General features: G+C 34.8%; 1 protein-coding gene across 2 annotated transcripts in view; it reads left to right on the forward strand.

The window, feature by feature from the left end:
- Positions 1–22,224, forward strand: part of dbo (Kelch-like protein diablo) — a 160,200-nt gene that overhangs the window by 57,401 nt on the left and 80,575 nt on the right. For both annotated transcript variants that reach the window (XM_090414919.1, XM_090414918.1), the window contains exons 3-4: positions 6,399–6,671; positions 19,890–20,048. In XM_090414919.1, the coding sequence (XP_090271045.1) occupies positions 6,399–6,671; positions 19,890–20,048 (432 nt within the window). The remainder of the gene's footprint in view (positions 1–6,398; positions 6,672–19,889; positions 20,049–22,224) is intronic.

Consider the following 22,224-nt stretch of genomic DNA (forward strand, 5'->3'; position numbering starts at 1 on the left):
CTATGGGAATTGTATATGCTCTCTACCAAATAAGGGAATATTCTAGAAGATGTAGGATTAAGGCAATACCTTGCCACTAGTAAACAGTGTATTTTTAGCTCCTTATAAAGACATCAAATTTTGTGTGTGTATTCTAGATGGAAACACTCAAGGTCAGTGCTAGGTGGACCGACAAAGCTTCAAACAAATGTCCGCTGCCAGAACGAATAGGATTTGGGGAGTGTTGGAGAAAAACAATGGAAAGGTCAGTCAGAGAAAGGATCACGGAGATATGGGACCCCCGAAATGTTCGGGGGTCCCATATCTCCGTGCAAGGATTCATAAGTGAGTGAATAAAAGGTGTTGGCGAAAAGATCGCAGGCATGCATGAAAGATTCGGTTCCAGAAGTTTTCATCGGTGACCCAGAGATTGTTGGTCAGTCGACAGGAAGTCATCAGCAGTTATCCGCCAGATGTACGTTATCGGGAACGTGACTTCTGGAGAAAGTATGCCAGAGGCCTAAAGGAAGGATGAGAGGAGCCGATCTGCCGGGCAACGAATAGACCCCTGATGACAACTCTATGCCGGTAGCTATAGTCCAAGGAGAAGGAATCTTCAAGCGGAAGGAAATTGCTCCATTGCCTTCTATGCACATACAACTACTCCATATAAACCGAAGAACCTTTGTCTGTGTCCCGGGAAGATACAGACTCCACAGGCCGTCAACAAGTCTATCGCCAGCACAAGCAGGGAGTGAAAACCTGACACAGAAGAAAAAGGAACAGCTCCAGTGTGAAGCCAGATCAATAGAGGGTAGTCACCACCAAATGAGTGTATCTGTTTTTCCAATTTTTCTTTGAGTTTTTAAGGGACCTTTTATTAGTGGACTGTAAAGTAGAGGCTGATCAAAATAGGCATAATTAACAGTTGAAGATTAGAAGTTAAATAATAGTCAGGAATTTGTATGTGAAATACGTCAGAGTGTAACTCTTTGCCAAATTCGTGAAATTTGCCTATAGAATATTCCCAGCATAAAAGGGAAGGAGCGTTTGTGTATAAACGATATGGTCTATGTGCTCGATATTTAAGAGTTAACAGTTCGGTAACATGTACCAATGCTCAGCGTAAATGATTTGTGTTATAATAGGAAACCTAGTTAATTATGTGATATAATTTGTGTGACTAAGATATAGCAATTTAACTAATTGATTTATATAGATCTGAATTGAGATGCTTTATTCTATTACTGCAAGCTTAGTGTAAATTGTTTTATGTGAATTAAATTTGTTGTTTAAATATTAATAGAGTGTCGCCTGATATTTAATTCTTTGATGCACTGTTCTCAAAAACAACCAAGCTTGTGAGCAGGGAAGATAGATAATTAATACAAAATTAAAGAAAAGGGTTAGCCATGACTGTATGTAAGTGCAAGGAAGGATATCTACCGAAAGTAGTATTATTTAATGCCTTAAAAGGAGCTCCTGAGGTGCAGTTACTAATTCAAATAAATATCTAGAGATCCTTCACATAAAAATTGGAATACTGGAGGTAAGATATAAGGAACAGAAGGACATAAGTTTAAAGTTAATAGAGGTATATAAGGGAACAAGACAATACTAAAGTTTTAGGAATTGACATAAGGATAAAGATAATATTGTAGGAATAAGAAAAAAAATTTATATAAAGATAAGGGAAGAAACAACAAACGACGAAAGAGGAGAATATAGAATAAATAAATTAAAAACTACACGATACACAGAAATATACAGTAATAAATCGACGCACAAAATCAGTTTTATTCTTGTTAAAATGCTCCAAGCACTGTTCAAGATTTTCATGCGAGTGTGTTTTTGATCTGCTGTGAGCAAGCACTGCACCCATCTTGCACAAAGCTTTTTCATTTGCAATTCTTCATGCAAAATATATCCTACTCGTTCTTTTGAAATGCCTGTAGTCTCAGCAATTTCACACACTTTGACTCGCTGGTCATCCAATACCATATCATGCACTTGATCAATGATTTCTGGTGAAAAATATTACACTTTTTGGACGTCCTTCACTTGGATCATCAAGGCTATTATGGCCACATTTAAACTCGGCAGCCCATTTCTTAATTGTCAAAAACAAAGGAGAAGAGTGCTAAATGAACTTTTATGAACTTCGAATGAATTTCTTTTGCCATTAAACCTTCTTTTACAAAGAATTTTATAACCGCGTGATACTCAATTTTATCCATTTCAAGGATACAGACAGCACTCTTGCTTCAGGCAGCTGTATAAAACAAACTACTTGATAGAATGACTTGCAATTTCACGTGGATGCTTATGACAAATGTACCAACTTAGAAAAAAAATAAATCGTGCCGATAGTGTTTCTATCTATGGTTGAGGTGGATGACTTTTCAGACCACCCTCGTAATTAGGATTTTAACAGATAAGACAAGATTAGCCTGTGTTGTCTGTTTAAAATTTTTTAAACTTCCACTGTTATACCAAATTGTTGTTTTGTGTTCTGTGATGGACTGTTGTGCTCTGAAGATGTTGGATATAATACCAGTGAAATATCAACTAATAAGTTAATAAATATTATTTTTTTATAATTTTGTAATCAATACTGTGAAAATAAATTAACATGTACTGCCAACATATAAGCCTTTCCACATGTTTCAAAAAAAGCTAACTTATAGAGTATGAATTGGGAAACATTATTCAATGGAAGAAAGAAACTAATATAAAATGGATAACACTGAGGGACATCTTGTAAAGATGTCCCTTATTGTATGTACAAGAGTAAATTTCTTAATAAACTTGGAATTAGCTCAATGAATAATGAAGTCCATAAAGAAATAAGTATAAGAAAAGTTACAGAAAGAGTATTGATCTGATAAATCAGCTATTAAGAATGATAGATATAAGAAACAACTAGCATCAAATAAATTGTTAATTAAAGACAGTAAAGCAAAATGCGAATTACAACTAGTTTGGAAAATTTAATCATAAAGCTTTTATAGATATTAGATGGTACTAATGTACTATAGGTTGACCAACCAACCTCTCGTGTATAGGCCCAGCATTAAAAATAAAAATGTAAAAAGGAGTAAAGATATATCATAGAAATGAATTTAAGCATTTACTGTGGAATAATTTTCAATGATCCAGCTGTAATCCCAGAAGTATTTCATAAGTAGTGGTTAAAAGAGAAAATATTGCCTGTGGAACAAGATTTGCTGAATGGCATTGTACTGGACAAAGAAATTGTTTATCTTAAATCACTTGGCAAGTGATAAAGTTGGAGGTAGGGAAGATATATCTCCTTTGGTGGTAAACAGGAGTATGTTAAGATTAATCAGTTCACTTTTGATTATTCTCATTGAATCACCTAGATTATTTTTAGGAAATATTGCAGTGTATGAGGACAGTTCATTACAAGATGGACATTTTATAGTCATCTTAGTGTTATAGAAGACAGAGTAATGAAAAAATTAATTAGGAATTTTAGCCATAATTCTTGAGCATGGCACAGCCTGATTTTGTTAAGAAAAGATTAACAATCTGCTTACTTTATATGAAGCCACAAGGGAAATAGACCCAAACTAATGGCTGTGATATGAGTTATTTGTTTAGCAAAGCCTTGATAGCATTCCACATAAGAAACTACTGATGATGATACTTCAAATATTATCCAGATACGTATTGATTACCTTGTAAAATAATAAGAAATTAGTTAATGATAAACAGCAGAAAGAAGTGTTTAGAAAGGGTGGTGGGTGTTCAGAGAGTGAGATTGTTAGGAGCAGAGCAGTACTGCAAACTTCAGTGTTTAGAACTATTGTTTAATGTTTCATAAATAATTTAGGTTTAATTATAATTGAACCTAAATCGTTTATTCACATTTTCACATAAAGAAATTTTCATATTAATAATTATTAATTTGTCAGTTGTTTGTGTCTTGGTTTCCACTAAGAGTCATATATCCATGTAGTTATTATTATTGTTAGACCATTAATAATACAAGATATCCAATGAATCTTGTAATTATAATCTGTGTCAGAAAACAACATTGATTATGAGACATAAAATAGAATACTGGAGAATTCTTTTAATATTGCTTATGTTATGTGGATTCGCCGATGATGTGGTATTAATATCTCGCTCACCCAAACTCCTAGAATCAATGCTGAATAACATAAGCCAAAACTGCCAAAAAATTGGATTGGAAAATACACCCTGACAAAACAAGATGGATGAAAAACAAATACTGTAAAGCTCATACAATCACTCTAGAATCTCACACCATCAAAAAAGTTGAAGAATACATCTACCTCAGCCAGTCCATAAAAATGAATAACGATATATCAAATGAAATAGCAAGGAGAAAAAGAGCTGCTTGGATAACCTTCAACAAAATTAAATCAACAATTACCAACCAAAACATAGATATAGACATAAGAGCCCATCTTTTCAATAGTCACATCTTACTTACCAGCATTAACTTATGGCAGTGAAACATGGAACACAACTTTAAAAGAAGAACAAAGCTTAATAACAACTCAACGTGCAATAGAAAGAAGAATATGCAATATAAACAAAATAGACCACGTAAGACACACAGAAATCAGGAAGAAGTCTGGACTCACAGATATAATAAAAACAATCTACAACAGCAAAAGAATATGGGCAGGACATCTTGCCAGAATGAGAGACAACAGATGGATAGTCAGCGTTACAAACTGGTATCCAAGAGATACCAAAAGGAAACCTGGAAGACCAGCCTTAAGGTGGGAAGACCCAATGATTAAGAAAGTTGGAAGAAAAGCCCAAGACAGGAATAGCTGGATTCTTTACGACCTGCAGTCACGGAGAAATCATGCCTGAAACCACAGGTCCAAGGTAATCAAGGTAATGTGGATACATATCATTTCAGCAAAATCTCAAAAAGAGAATGTTGTTATTCTAAGTAAATGAATATTTAAAAACTGCAGACCATTTTTTCATATAACAGAATATCATGTTTGATGGCATCCGTCCGGTTTGCCTAGTGGCTGTGCGTTTCCCAACCATATGAGTGGGGAAGGAGTGTCCCAGGTTCGATTCCCGTCGAAGATGTGAGGAATTTGAGGATCTTCCTCAGCCATAGCCAAGTTAGCCGGTCGTCTAGGGTTTTCTGCCAGTTTATCTGGTGTTTTTCATCCCGCAAGCAGGCAAACCGGCCCTGTGAACACACACGGATCTACAGTCATAAATACTTAACCCCCCCCCCCCCCATGAGGGGACTCAACTCGCCCCAACAGGGACGGGGAAGAAAAGGGAGGAAACCGTACGAATAAATAAATAAATAAATAAATGTTTGATGGCTGTAACTCTTCTTTCTATTGGATTTTAAGCCAAGTGGCCTGTTCTGGTCTCATGCCATCACTTGCTTGGTCTCCAATTCTTGTTTTTTCCATTTATTTTATATCTATATTTTTGGCAGTCTGCTATTGTCCATCTGATTTAGCTGTTCTAACCATTTTTGTTTATATAAACTTAATATATATATATAGCAGTTAATTGGTTTTGTATTCAGGGATTGTAAAATTTCTTCATTTGTTTTATGGCCCCAGTATATTCAAACAGCAGAAATTTAATTTCTGCTGTTTGAATCTATTTTTCATTCTTGTTTTTTATGGTCCATTTTTCACGTCCATATAATAAAGTTGATTAAGACAGAACATGATAATGATAAGTTGCATCTCAGGTATTTGAAAGTATTTACTTGTCCCAGTATTGTATTATCCATTGTTTTACTTCTTATTGGGTTTTCTCCTTTGAAAATCATTATTTTTGCCTTTACTTTTGATATTCTCATATTATTTTGTTCTGAAATTTCATTTAATGATTTTGCAATCTCTATCATCTTCTGATGTAGCTAATAACTAACGTAACCTGTATTAGAGTGCCAAAAGTGGAAAATACTAACCTAACCATTTGAATTTACTTGTTTGCCTTTTCACTAACCTGTGCAGGAGAAAGAGCCATCTCTTAGAGGTAAGTAGCCTGCATAATTTAAGGGTCAGGGTTATTAGCATGCTGATGTAAAATAATTTAAACTCATAATAATCAGTTAGTGTTCATAACCAGTGCTACATGTTTAAATAGGTGACAGATCAGCTGCCATGCTTTTTGACTTGGTTGCCTTGAGCTTGCTTAGTTTCAACTTAGTTTTCAACCAGAATATAGTTTGTTTAAATCTCATCTTTCATTCATACCTAGCTATACGGGTGGAATTACTGTTATATAAGGTGAAATTGCATATTACCCACTCAGTTCTCTACACATTTCTTATAGACAATATTGAGGTCTCCTTTTTGTTAAGCTTTAATCTTAAGCAACATCGTAGTTATGGACTTATATTTTTAATAATTTTCTTTATTCATTAGGTAACAATCAGAGACATAGATGAGCATGCAATGGAGCTTCTTATTGACTTTGCCTATACTTCACATATTGTGGTTGAAGAAAATAATGTTCAAGTTTTACTTCCTGCAGCTTGTTTGCTGCAGATGGCAGAAATCCAGGATGTCTGTTGTGAATTCTTGAAAAGGCAGCTTGATCCTTCAAATTGTTTAGGCATTAGGGCTTTTGCAGATACCCATTCATGTAGAGAGCTACTGAGAATAGCAGATAAGTTCACTCAACACAATTTTCAAGAGGTATGGAATTAAAGTACTTCATTTCATTGTTCATAAAATAGTTTACTTCTCTGTGATAATATATAATGTCTATTATTAATTAAACATCCAAAGTGAAGCAATATTTTAATATTCCACAAAATATGCTAGATACATATTTTTGTCATATGACTATTGATCATTAAATTTTTAAAGCTTCTAAACATCTTTGTCAAATTTATTGAAAGTATGTTATTGAGTGTACTTAGTCATCAAGTACACGCATAACATACTTGTTGGAGGCTTGTTGTTGGATGTGGAATGTCTTTCAGTTAACATAAGTTTCCCTATAACCTATATTTTTTATGACAATCCCACCCATGAAAGCACAGTAGTACTATGGATATGCTAATAATAAGATGATCTGGGAAAAACCTTGCCCTAAAGACCAAACATATTACATTTGATGTTTGTCACACACATTTGGTAATGTACCAAACATGGTACTTCAATCTGCCAATAAGTATTCACACTAGACAATGAAAATCATCCAACGAAGTCTGTTAAATAAAACTAGTGGAAGTTCACAAAACATTTGTAACAGTACATATTTATTGAACTTCTGTAGTACAGCTGCTACATCAGTGCCTCTTGATTTTGGAAAGATTTGGGTTTATATTGTATTGTAAAAAGTGTGGGGATTTCCTCCCCATATGAGTTATTTTAAACAAATTGGTGGAGTCATCTAACAGAATTAGTTATTAATTTATTATAGAATCTAGAAATTGTATTTTTGACTCAAGTTTGACTCATTTTTGACTCTTGTAGCCAAATGTCTACAGGAGACAGTAGTGCATCTAGTGAGGATCTTTCTTTTAATGCTGGAGAATATTTTAAGTTAGTAAATCCAAACTTTTTAATATTCTCATTTTCAGGTGATAGTCATGAGAACATAAACATTTTTTAAATATACAGAAAAAATGAAGGATTTAAGAAAATGATGGTTTCGATCTCTTAATCATACTTCCGAATAATTACTGGGCAAAGCAAAAACATTCCTAAGCACATTATCTTTAGTAAGAGACATTGCTAGTTATGCAACCTTAAAGTTTGCTGATATCAGAATTTTCAAATGTGGTAAAGTTATGGCCTGACATTAGAAAAATTCATCAGTGCATTCAAGGTAATATGGAGTATGTTTCTGAATATTACCACAGACTTTTGGATATTTCCCCATGTTCCATCTGAAGAGAGATCCTCTTCAGAACAGTTATTGTTTCGTGAATTTAGGCATGGCCTTAGAGACGATTTAAAAGAAATTGCATATAAGAAAAGTTAAAAAGCTTGAACAATGTTATCAGCTTATTAGAGAAAAGACTTAGACATATTTCATTCTATGCACACTAAGGAGGTAAACTTTTACAGTGAAACCTATTCTCCTGACACATTGATTGAAGATAAAGAGAGAGAAGGGCAGTTTCAAAAATTAAAATGTGCTTAAAAAAAAAAAAGTAAGGAATTTTCTATGAATTAATGATGTTTCAGAATCTGAGTCAAAATTAAAATCACATGATTTGGAACAATTAGAAGAACTAAAAATATCTGACTTAACAAGATCCAAGAATCGTATTACAGATAATCAGTCTTTCTCTTTCAAATTTAATGCTCCTGACAAGAATAAAACATCTCAAAAGAGATATGTGTCTAGATGTTCCTTAGATACAACAGAGCTGGTCATTTTGCTAAAGATTGTTCTGTTAGGAATAAATTTGGTTATCAGCATACAAAATCTAAAGTAAAAGAAAATTCAGAAATAACTGTGATCTTGATATGATATTGGCAAGAACAGAAATGTCAAATTACTTGTTGAACATGAATAAAGCTAAACGCATCGCTTCTTGAGAAAGTTTGATGTAACATTAGCTCCTTATACTAATGGAGATGGTTCTACAAGAATTTATTGAAAAGATGCCTTGTGAAATCTTACTTGACACAGGTGCAATATTTCAAAATTTCTTACAGTTTAATAAAATTAAAACTAATACCAAATGAAATTTCATTTTTGAGTTATCCAATTAAACCAAAGGGCATCTTTAAATCAGAAATTTCAGCTAATATGCAAATTAATACTTTTATATCAATTTTTGATTTTTCCTTTGAATTTGTCATCCATTAATAGTTCTTCCTGAATCCTCTAATCCAAATGTACAAGTAATATTTGGAATGGATTTCTTATAAAGTATCATGCTTTTGCATGTAATTTTTTGGATAGTACAGTAGCTTTGTGTAGAGTAGAATACTATTTTGATATGATATCAGGTGATAAAGTAAAATTACAGCAGTCTCCAGTATTTTTTAAAAGCACTGAGGATAATGATAATTATTAATATTGAGACTGTAAATAATAATAAGAAGAAAGAAAATATTATTATTATACAGGCACTTCCATGGAGTCCGAAGATTCATCGAGACCCAATCTGTCCACACAATCTATCATGCCTCTCCTTGAACCCATTAACAGACAGAGCACGCACAACTCTTCAAGCAAAAAATGTAGTCCTCGCACACCTGCTAACTGCACCTTTATTCAACTTCCAAGGATGACCCCTTGTTCTGGTCCCTCTAGCCAAATGCTGAAATATTTCCCCTGCATCTATCTTATAAAAACCCTTTCTTCTTCTTCTGCAACTTCTCCCACTTAAGTGGGGTCACTGTTGATGATAAGTCACCTCCACATCCTCCTGTCTTGGGCTGTCACCATATCCAATTTCTTCATCCTCGAGTCCTCTTCTACCAGCTCCCTTCATCTCTTCTTTGGCTGCTCACGCTTCCTCCTTCCTTGCACATCCATCTGCATGACCCTTCTTCCCATATATTCGTCCTCCCTCCTCATCACATGACCAAACCATCTCAACCTTACCTCCTGTATCTTCGCTCCTAAGTTCGTAACTTTCACTGTTCCCCTTACATAGTCATTTCTCAGACGATCCTTTCTGGTCACGCCGCACGTCCACCTAAGCATTCTCATCTCTGCTACTTCCATCTTGCTGATGTTATTTTTCCTCAGGGCCACAGTTTCTATAGCATATGTCATAGCTGGCCTCACTACTGTCCTATAAATTTGCCTTTCAGATTGATCGGCACCCTATTATTGCATAACACTCCAGCCATCTTCCTTCAGTTCCTCCAACCCGCTTGTATCCTGCATCCCACTTCCTTCTCAGCTCCTCCATCTTCTTCTACTGTTGAACCTAAATATCTAAAGTCCCTCACCTTCCTGATAACATTTCCTTCCAGCTCCAGATCTGTCTCTTGTCTGCCACCCACTGTGCAACACATATACTCTGTCTTACTTCTGCTCAGTCTCATACCTCTCTCTTCCAGTACTTTTCTCCATCTTTCCAGTTTAGTTCTGCTTCTTCTCTTGAATCTGCACACAGCAAGATGTCATCTGCATATAACATTGTCCAAGGCGCTTCTTCTCTCACCTCCTCCATCACCACTTCCATCACAATGTTAAACAGAAACGGACTTAATGCTGCCCCTTGATGCAAGCCAACTGTTACTTGAAAACTTTCTGTCTGTTCCAGACAGGTCTGAACACTTGTCTCATTTCTGTACATCTCCCGCACCAACCTGACATATTTCTCCGGAACCTTCTCCTCCCTCAGACACCTCCAGACTTCTTGCCTTGGCACTCTATCGTATGCTTTCTCCAGATCAATAAATGCCAGATGTAGCTCCCTATAAAATCCTTTAAGCAACTTAAATCTTTCTATCATATCCCCCCTCCTTCTCCTATCAACCAAAATCAACCAACTTCTGCAGTCCACACACCTTCAATCTGTCCTCATAGAGAGCATTCCATAGGCCACTCACCTCTAAACCCTCTCCACTGCTTCCTCATCCCCAAGAAATCCAGGGGACCAGACTTGAGCACAGTAATCCAGATGTGGGCGTATCAAGTCCTTATAAAGAGGAATAATAACTTCCTTATCTCTACTTGTTAACATGTGTTCTTCAATAGCCAAGTAATCTTATGGGCAACCTTAGCAATATATCCTCTAAACTTCTACCACCACCCCTAAATCTCTAGCTTCATATATTTCCTGGAGTATACAGTGCCATCGTGTAACACACATGGCTTGTAATCGATTTATTCCAAAATGCATAACTTTGCATTTCTCTATTAAACTGATGTTCATTAACTTTTGCCCATACTGACAGCCTATTTAAATCGTCCTGTAAGCTTTCCACATCGCCTTAATTAACTATTACTCCATCCAATTTCGCATCACCAGCGAACAACTGAATATTTATTTTCAGGTTATTTCCTATATCATTTATGTACAAATTAAACAACAGTGGTCTCAGCACTGAACTTTGTGGCACACCACTAGTCACCTGTTTTTGCCTCAATTCTGCCCCTCCATTCTGCCTCAGCCACCCTCTTATCCATTTAACCAGTGTCATATCCATCCCCATCTGTCCTAATTTGCATAACAAAGTTCAGTGTGGTATTCTGTCAAATGCCTTTGCAAAATCCAAAAAAATTGTGTAACCATTTCCTTTATGCAACTCAACTGTTGCTCTAGTAATTTTCTAACTTTCTATAATGTATGACCTACCCTTCACAAAGCCATGTTGAACCTCATACAGTATCATATTTTTATCTATTCATTCTTGAATTCTCTTCTTTTACCACCACCATGCCTGAGATACTGATTGGTCTTTAATTTGCTACTGCAGTCTCCTTATGCAAAGGAATTATTTTGTCCTCTTTCCACTCCCTTGGAACTCTACCAGAGCTGAGACTTAAAGAGCCTAGTCAAAGGTATTGCCAATTCCTTAGTAGAAATAAAAGAGAACTTAATGGAGAATTAATGAACATCAATATTATATCGAATACATGAAACCTCAAAAGTCTGGTCTGGCACAACATAGTATTGACACTAAGCACAATATCCAGTGGGATAAAGCTCATCTTCTCCATAGATGCAAGTTTAAATATAAATATGAACGACTTTTCAAAGACAGTTGTGAAGCTCTTTTACATTGGCCAAATCTGAATCGAAACGATTGTCTCTCTCTCTCATAAAAGTTTGGGAGATTCTTATCTTATGTAACCATCAAAAAAATAGTTTTTAGGAATAATTTTAATAATATTCTTTATTAATATTAATTTCTAGCACGCAGCAACAGTTTTTAATTGGTAATTCACCGACTGTTTTGTACTTTATATTCCATTCCTTTGAATTGCTTGTTGTCTACACTGATGATGTACTGTTATTTTCAGTCCAAAATATCTATACCTTTATTTTCATTAAAGTTAATTACTCTGGTTATCGTGTAATTCATTATTTATAAATTTAGTTTGCAATTCAAACTAATAGATAATAAACACAAAATTTAAATGTGCAAATTAAATCACGTATAATTAGAGAGAAAGAGAGTTTAGGTCACTAGCAGCAAATTGACTTATTACATAGTTGAAATGCATTTGATGTTTTTAATATAAATGTCAGTACAGTCATACCCCGACTTACGCGAATCCGGAGTTACGCGATTTCTTATATGTACTTATTCCAATCCCATTTCACGCCTCACCACTAGTCGTATCTTTCAGATGCCGCCCGCATTCGCCAGGCACATGCTGTGAACAAGCACTGACGTGCTTGTTCACAGCAGTCTCCATTTATACACGATTTTTATAGTCTACAAACCTTGTGATTGTTTAATGTTATGTTCTTGATAAAAATTTTATCACATAAAAAATAATAATGTCATCCAAAAGAAGCAAGTCCAATTCTTCTACAGCTAGCAAGAAAAGAAAAACATTGACTTTGGAAATAAAACTCAACATTATTAAGCATTTTGAAGGTAGAATGAAAATTTGTTAGCTAGCAAAGAAGTTCGATCTACAGGAATCCACAGTAAGAACAATCATAAAAGAAAGGTTTACAGAATTTGGAGGACATAGATTCTAACGAGGAATGAATTGTAGCCATAAGGCAAGGAATAAAAAAAAATCATTAGCTTGCTATGAAGAAATTTTGCGTGACAAGAAAAAGACATTATGCCGTCAGATGAACCTATTAGATTTTATGAAACCATCAACATCGAAATAACTTTCTTTTTTTTATGTACGAAAAACTACAATTATGATTATATTTCTTAAAAAATATAGGTGTTTTTGTAAACCTTTGGTCCCAATTGTATGTTTGTATATATAAATTATACCCCGAGTTACGCGAATTCGACTTACGCGCTTTTTGTAGGTCCCACCTACCGCGTAATTTCGGGGTTTTACTGTATATACAACTAACACCCCAGAATCCAGTTCATCTCGGAAAAAGAAGAAAACAACAGTCTCCCTTTCCTAGACACTCTAATCACTCGCCAGCCTGATGGATCCTTAGCTTTCTCTGTTTACAGAAAACCTACCCATACAGGCAGATACATTCACCAGCATTCCCCCCCCCCCCAACAATATGGGGTTATAAAAACCCTATATAACAGGGCAACATTAATCTGTTCAGATGACAATGCCTTAACCACTGAACTAAACCTCATCCTTAACACATTCTTAGCCAATGGGTACAATCCCAAAATAATCCAAAAAATATATAAAAACCAGTTAACCACAACCCCCCCCCCCCTCATAACAAAAATTACACTAAATCCATCACCATTCCTTATATACAGGGCACCTCTGAAAAGTTAACCAAAATCTTGAAAAATATGACCTGACTTCTTGTTTCAAACCATATAAGAAATTGCCATCCCTTATCTGTTCCACCAAAGACCAGCCACTTCCCCTTAGACCTGCCTGGACCTACCAGGTCCCTTGCAACTGTAAACTGTCCTACTTTGGCCAAACAAGCAGGACAACCATTGTCAGGATATCGGAACACAAAGACTACATCCCGTTTCAACAATACAGCCACTCTGGGCTTGCAGATCATACTCTGGATAACCGCCACAGAATATACTAGAAGAAAGCCACGTTACTACACCGCAGCAAATTTAAATATGAAAGATTGTTCAGCCTCAGCTCTAAAAGACTTTCCAAACCTCAACAAAGTTGGGCACATGAGACTGCCCCAAATTTGGGAAGCTTGCATCATGAGAACTTCAACCCAACAGCCAAGACAACCCAATATAGCCCACTAGAGGGCACTTTTAGGACTCTAGGAACATCTGTAGTTTTCTCTCTTCTGCCTCATTTGCTCTTAGTAGTGCCTGCATGCACGTCACAGTTTTATGTTCCCATAAAATGATGTGACATAAAAATATAGGAAGTATTTATTAAAGTTTTTTAATTAATATTCCAGTATATGTTGTAATTTCCTGAAATAATATATTTATAGTTAGCAGTGAAATAGTTAATAAGATCAGTTACTGTCAATAATTAAAAATTCCAAAACCAACGTGTTATTAAATGCTGTTAATTTTGATGATATTAGTGACTTTCCTGTCCCACTTTTAGTCCTCACAAGTTGGACAGTAAATAGTTAATAAAGTTGTGGGATAACTCCTGAAAAAATTTCTAAAAATATCATAAAATCACACATTCATATCGCTATTCAATATTAACTGTTGAATATTAACTGTTAATGGCCATATGAATTAGTTAATAATTGAATGGGAAATAATAGTAGACCAATATGTGCATTGCTAAATTATACAACTCTAACTTAGTGTGGTTTTTTGAGATCTAATTCAATACATCTTTGCTTTTGAATTTCTTGATGTAAATTTTTCAATTAATATTATAGACTACTAGTCAGTACCTAATCTCCTTTTCATATTCCTGCTTAAATCTATAAATATTTTAAAATATTTACATTTAATGTTTCTCTTGTTTTTTATGCTCATTTTTTATTGGCAGGAAAGATTCAGGTTCTGATATTTTAAGAGATTAATCAAGTTGATTAAATGCTTATCACCAGCAGAGCAGAAAGTTTTTTCACTTTTTTGCAAAGTAAATTTTACTTGACAAGACATTATATTCTTGTTTAATCCTTTATCCAAGCATGAGAAAACTTTGTTTACTCATGAAATATCTTCATTACTAGGCTACTTGTATATAGAGGATGTTAATTTCATATCTGTCGTCTTGGTGTCCCATAATGTAAAGCACGTTTCCTTTCGGATGTGTACACAAGGTGCCAGTTAAGTAACGAGATTGATTTTTGCAGGACAGCCTTTTGAATAAAAGTAACAAATGTGTTTATAGTTTTTACTGCTAGAGTGTGTTGCAATCACAGTTGCAGCTTTTGAGTCGGGTGACGCAGCAGTAAGAAGTAATGGTGTGTAAGTGGAGTGTGTCAGAAGTTGTGTCATGTAGAAAAGAGCTGTGATAAACTTTTACTGTAAATTAGGTAAAACTGTTACAGAAGTGTACCAAGACCTAAAAAAAAAAAAAAAAAAGTTTACGCCGATGACTGTCTGAACAGTGCACAGGTGTTCTGCTGGTTTTCAACATTTAAAGAGGTGGAGGGAGTCCCTGTGGACCAGGGGTCTCCAAACTGTGGCCCGCGATATGATTTTATTTGGCTGCCAATTGGACTAATTTTTCAATAAGAATCCACAAAAAAAAACACGGGGTGTTGATAGATTTCAAATGCATTAATTAAAATTGTGTTCAAAATATATTCCCGAATAGCAAAAAAGTAACCGTAATCCAAGTTACGGTCTTTCTGACTGTAAAAGGTCGATTAAAATGGACTAACAAAAAAAATGTAAAAGAATTCAAAACGAAATAAAACAGTTACATCTGAATAAACTTTTTTATCAACAAAAAAAACGTATGTCGCACGAAATAAGAACACTTAAAAAAGTCGGTAAAAACACAGTTAAAATGAACTAACGAGCAAAAAATGAAATAAAAACAAAATTACCCGATCTGTATTCATTGACAAAAAACTCAAAGTTATACGAAATCAAAAAAAGTTACATGTAAATTGTCGGTGTATATTCGGTTGAAAAACTAACGACTAGCAAAAATTTAAACAAATTGTTTCCCAAACGGAAAAAAATGAATTAGTTATTTCAGATCTTAAACAACAATTTCTATTTGGAAAAGGCATATGATAAGGTGCTAAGAGAGAAGCTATTCAATACGCTGCAGTTATATGGTGTCAATGGGGCATTATATCAAGCAATACTTAGTCTTTATTTGAGTTGTAAGTCAGCAGTTAGAATTGAAGGAAGTACAGGAAGATGGTTTAATGTTAAATCTGGTGTGAGACAAGGATGTACATTATCCCCTCTGTTATTTATTATCTATATGGATCACATTATGAAGGAAAGTGGTATTAAACATGATATCAAAATTGGAGATGTTAATGTCAGCCCTTTGCTTTATGCGAATGATGTTATACTAAATAAATCCGCTACAAGTCTGCAAGATTCTCTGACTAAATTGAATAGCTGTTGTAATAGCTATGGTATGAAGGTTAGTAATAAAAAGACAAAGACAATGAAAATAGGCAGAATCATTGAAAATGTCAACTGTGTTGTGAATGGACAACCTGTGGAACAAGTAAAACATTTCAGCTACTTAGGCATGATTTTTACTGAAGATGGTTAATTAAATATGGAAATAGACAACAGAATCAACAAAGCTGGTATGGTGGGAGGTCAATTGAATAAATTCATATGGAATAAGAGAGAAATTAGTCAGAACACTAAATTAGCTGTATACAAGACAGTGTTCAAACCAGTTTGAACTTATGGATCTGAGAGCTGGGTCAGAAGTAAAACACTTGACCAAAGACTAGAGACCGCAGATATGAGAGTCCTGAGAAAGATTATAGGCGTGAATAGATGGCATCAATGGCAATATCATATTAAAAACGAGGATATTAGGAAAGAACTTGACATTGTCAGTATCCAGGAATGCATTAGCAGAGCTAATCTCATTTGGTATGGTCACCTAAACAGAATGGGCAAGGAAAGATTAGCAAAACAAGTGTTCTCTGCCAGGTTGGGAGGAAAATGACACAGTGGAAGACCAAGATATAGGTGGATTGATACAGTACAAAGTGCCTTAGACGATAGAAATATAAGACTAATAATGTTGGAGTCTTGACAAGTAACAGACTGATTTGGAGGAAAATTGTAGATAGGAAGTTAGTAATGATATAATTTTTTCATGTAGTACTATCATATCCTGTACACCCATTGTGGGTACATGGCAGGAATTTGATGATGATGATGAACAACAATTTCAGAAGTGATTTGCTGATTTGGATGCCAATGCTAGGGAAATAAGATTGTTTCAAAATCCATTTGACTGTGTTGTTACTGATGTACCAAGTCAACTTCAAATGGAAATTATTGAACTTCAGACAAATGAACATATTAAAAATGAATACAAGGAAGAAAACTTGATCGATTTTTATAAATTTTTGAACTCTGAGCAGTTCCCAAATTTCAAGAAATTTGCTTGTAAATTTATCTCTATTTTTGGGACAACGTACCTTTGCAAACAAACTTTTCCCCGAATGAAATATATCAAGTCAAAACACAGGGCAAATTTATCTGATGAACATTTGAAATCGCTACTTGTAATTAGCACTTCAAAATTTGAACCTGAGTTTAATAAGATTTTAAAAACACAAACACAGTTACATCATTCACATTAATGGTTTTATTATAATTTGTGATAAAAATATGAGAATTTTCTGATAGTGTTCGTTGTCATTAATATACGATAATTTAATCTCACATGCTCTGTAATCAGTTTTTATCTGCTTTCAATAAAACTCATATATCTAGTTCTAGAGTTTTTTTATTACTACAAGCCGCTGAACAGTGCTGAAATACCCAATATGGCCCTCACGACGAAAAGTTTGGAGACCACTGCTGTGGACAGCCAGTTTCTGCATGGACAAATGGAAATGTGGTGAAAGCTAGAGAAGTTACCCATGATGGTCAGTAATGTTAGGAGTAATGCAATGTCTGTATGCCTGCATGCAACGTGTCAGAAAAGATCTGTTCTACAACAACAATTGGTTTCTGTTGCATGACAATGTACCCCTACACTGTGCACTGCTTGTGAAGCAGTTTCTGGCTCCAAAGTTGATCTGTGTGATCGAACATCCTCTGGTATTCACCAAATTTGGCTCCTGCAGATTTTTTCCTCTTCCCAAAGATGAAGTGTGCTTTGAAACTTTCAGCGACATTGAGGACATCCAACGAGTTGTGATCCAGATACTGAAGGAGGTTCCCATTCAGGACTTCCCTACCTTGCCTTCAAACACCTCTATGACAGATGTAAACGTTGGAGGTAAATGGAGTTGGAAGGAGATTATTTTGAATCTGTGTAATTGAAAATTCCATATAATTCTTTGTTTTGATATAATAAATCTTGTCTCATTACTTAATGGGTACACTGTGTATATTGCGATTCAGTAAGGGAAGGGTCATTACCTAGACTGCTTTCCCAAACTTTGTTTGCAAAAGTTCCCCAATATAGAGTATAGTCAGTACCTAATCTCCTTTTCATATTCCTACTTAAATCTACAAATATTTTAAAATATTTACATTTCACATTTCTCTTGTTTTTTATGTTCATTTTGTATTGACAGGAAAGATTCAGGTTCTGATGATTTTGTAACTTTTGTAAATGATTATAATTTACTTATTACTATCAAATTTGGGTTTATATTCGATTACTGAAGAAAGAATGTTAGTTTTAAGCATGGACAAGACAAAAGTTTTCTTTTGTTAAAATCAGTAATATTAACAAACAACCTACATGACACAGGAAAAACTTCTTTCCTGTCTAGCATACTGAACTATTGTTCTTACTTTCTGTGTATCTGTTCAGTCATTTTAACTTTTGTAGTTCAGTATTTGCATTTACGAGGGTGGTCTGAAAAGTTCTCAGCCTCGACCATAGATGGCAACACTATCGGCAAGATTTTTTTTTTCTAAGTTGGTACATCTGTCATAAGCATCCATGTGAAATTGCAAGTCATTCTATCAGGTAGTTTGTTTTATACATCTGTCTGAAGCAAAAGTATTGTCTGCATCCCTTGAAATGGATAAAATTAAGTATTGTGCAGTTATAAAATTCTTTGTAAAAGAAGGTTTTAAAGCCAAAAGAAATTCATTCGAAGTTCATAAAAGTTTATGAGCACTCTTTTCCTTAATTTTTGACAATTAAGAAATGGACTGCCGAGTTTAAATATGGCCATACCAGCCTTGAAGATGATCCACGTGAAGGACGTCCAAAAAGTGTAACAACACCAGAAATCATTGATCAAGTGCGTGATATGGTATTGGATGACTGGCGAGTCAAAGTGCGTGAAATTGCTGAGACTATAGGCATTTCAAAAAAATGTGTAGGATATATTTTGCATGAAGAATTGCAAATGAAAAAACTTTGTGCAAAATTGGTGTTGCACTCGCTCACAGCAGATCAAAAACACACTCTCATGAAAATTTCTGAACCGTGCTTGGAGAGTTTTAACAAGAATAAAACTGATTTTGTGCATCAATTTATTACTATGGATGAGATTTGGATTCACCATTACACACCAGAATCAAAACAGCAGTCAAAAAGTTTACATAAGTTGGTTATTTAGCACCAAAGAAGATAAAGTTGGTTCCATCAGCAATAAAGGTCATGGCATCAGTGTTTTGGGATGCTGAAGGCATTTTGTTTATTAATTATCTTGAAAAGGGTAAAACAGTAGCCGGGGAATATTATTCCGATCTTTTAACCAGACTAGACAAAAAAAAAATCATGAGAAAAGACCCAGTTTGCAGAAGAAAAAAAATCACCTTTCATCAGGACAATGCACCTGTCCATAAAGGTGTTTTGGCAATGGGAAAATTAAGGGATCTGCACTATGAATTGTTGGAACATCCACCTATTCCCCAGATTTGGCTACCTCTGATTTCTATCTCTTCCCAAAACTAAAACTTTTCCTCGCTGGTCAGCATTTTTCTTTGAATCAAGAGTTGATTGCAGCTATAGAGGAGCATTTTGCAGACCTTACTGAGAATCACTACAGGGATGGGATAATGGCACTGGAGCATTGCTGGAATAAATGTATTAAACTTAAGGGAGATTATGTCGAAAAATAAAAATAATTTTGAAATTATAAATTCTTTTTTTAATTGCTAGGCCAAGAACTTCTCTGACCACCCTCATATGTTAAACTAAAAGTTTTGTGAACTTATGTGTCTATAATATTGTCACTGTGGATATTTCATCTTTTAATTTTATTGAATTTTTTCTAGGTAATGGAAAGTGAAGAATTTTTGTTACTACCTGTGAATCAACTGATTGACATCATTTCAAGTGATGAATTAAATGTTCGTAGTGAAGAGCAAGTGTTTAATGCTGTTATGTCATGGGTAAAATATAACGTTACAGAACGCAGACAGCATCTGGCTCAGGTAATTGTAGTGGTTTGGTGTAAGATCATTGTTTTTGATAGTGATGAAAATTTCAAGCATATATACTCATTCTGCAAATGTATAATAAGGATGAGACCTCTTTATTTAAGGATATATGTATCCTTCCTCTCTCTCTCTATCTATCTATCTCTCTTTTTGCATGAAGAGAACACTGGTTTTGAGCAAGTTAGTAGATACCTAGAGCAGCATTTTTTCAACCTGTTAGTGGGCTGTGAAATCAATTTAGTTGATCACAACTAACATTTTTTAAAATAACATATAATAGAAAATATCAGAGCGAGCGTATCTCATCGATTTCATAACTTCAGTGTATTCATATAGCACAAGTTTTCATCATCCAATCTAGAACAGGCCTTTTGGATCATCTAATCTTTAAACCATCATTGTTACTGTATATGCTATAGGTCCTCCCCCAATTTTTTTTTTTTTTGGGGTAGGATTGCTGTTAAAGATTTATCTTCAAGCGTACACTAATAATTGTAGTTGGCGTTTTTTATTATATGTACGTTCTATTTTTTTATACTGAAATGCTATGTTCATCTTTAATAAGTGCTGTTATTGATTTCAGACTGAGGTGTTAACTTAATATAAAGAAATTGAAGTTGAAAGTTTATTTTTCACTTGGTTAGACTATATTAAATTTAGTTTAATCCTTTATCCAAGTGTGAGCAAACAAAGTCTGAACCTGAAAAACGAGTTGCTACGAGTTTCCCGGTGTTGTACTACCTTACCCCAGTCCTGAAGATATTTTCAGGCACAAACTTTGTTTGCTCACACTTGACTAAAGGGTTAAACTAAATTTAATATACAATATAAATAAACTTTTCTTAAAATATTCCAATTGTAGTGCTCAGAAGTTACTTTAAGTATCTTCTACATGTTAGGCCTACTGGCTATCTTAAGCTGTTACAGAGCTATCTTAAGCTCTTATAAGTCTTACCTGTCCCAAGGGTAAGGTGACTAGCCCTATGCCTCCCGGTATATTCTATGGCTGTATCTGCATGTGTTTATGGGGCTGGTTTGCCTTCTTGCAGGAGGAAAAACCCCAAATAAACTGGGGAGAAAAACCCTACTGTCCATGCCCAAGATCGGCTAACTTGGCTATGTCTGGGAAAGATCCTTAAGCTCCTCATGTCGGCGACGGGAATTGAACCCAGGACACTCCTTTCCCATGCATATGGTTGTGAAGCGCATAGCCACTAGGCTAACCATGTGGACACTACTTGAAGTATATTAAACTAAACACAGTGAATTCTGTGTTATCTGACCAATTAACCAAGCACCTCATATAAAATTACAAATTTATCTCCAATATTGTTTGTGATTCATTCAGTTTTATGTAAACTGATCATTGCAATTGCAACTCATCACTTTTCATTTTTTTAACATGATTTGTTTTTAATTTCCATCCCTAAGTGTTCCAATTAAACTATACCAAAATAAATTTAAAGGCATGAAGATTGACACGAAAATTTTTTTATTTCACATATGCCTCTGATGATGAGATGCTACTTTCTTCGAAAAACAGTGACATGACTTATATCCTGTGAAAATGTGTTCATCTCTTATTATGCCTACTGTAAAAGATGTGTGTGTTTAGAGTGCTGAAAAATGTTTCAGTCAAGCGTTTCATTTTTGTATGTGTTGCCTGCTGCACTTTCTTTATTTTTGAAGATTTTGATTAAAAATTTAAACTTCTTAAGATATTAAAAAAAATTGGCAGTGTAAGCATCCGTATCTATAGAAGTATGCACAAAGAATAATATGTACCTGTTTACTAGACATTAATATAGATATAATTTTTTTTTACCAAACAAATTTAACTTCACACATTTTTGGGACTTATTACACCCAATGGACAAAACATTATAGATACCACCCTAATAGCATGTTGGTCCTCCTCTAGTGTGAATAACAGTCTATACTCTCTCCAAGGCATTGACTCCACCAGATGCTGGAGGATTGCCAGAAGTAATTCCAGTCATGCCTGTTGCAGCATTGTCCACAACTGCGCCTTAGATGTCGTCTCAGATACATGGATCTGATGTCTGACTCTATTGCATCCCAGAGCGATTCAATCACATTTAAATCCAGGAACCTTGGAGCCACTGGATGGTCCCAAACTCAAATGAGTGTTCCTTGAGCCATGCTTGGT

Source organism: Typopeltis vanoorti, chromosome 26 (assembly GCF_054136105.1).
Source record: "Typopeltis vanoorti isolate ZY-2024b chromosome 26, IOZ_Tvanoo_1.0, whole genome shotgun sequence".
NCBI classification, from domain to species: Eukaryota; Metazoa; Arthropoda; class Arachnida; order Uropygi; family Thelyphonidae; genus Typopeltis; species Typopeltis vanoorti.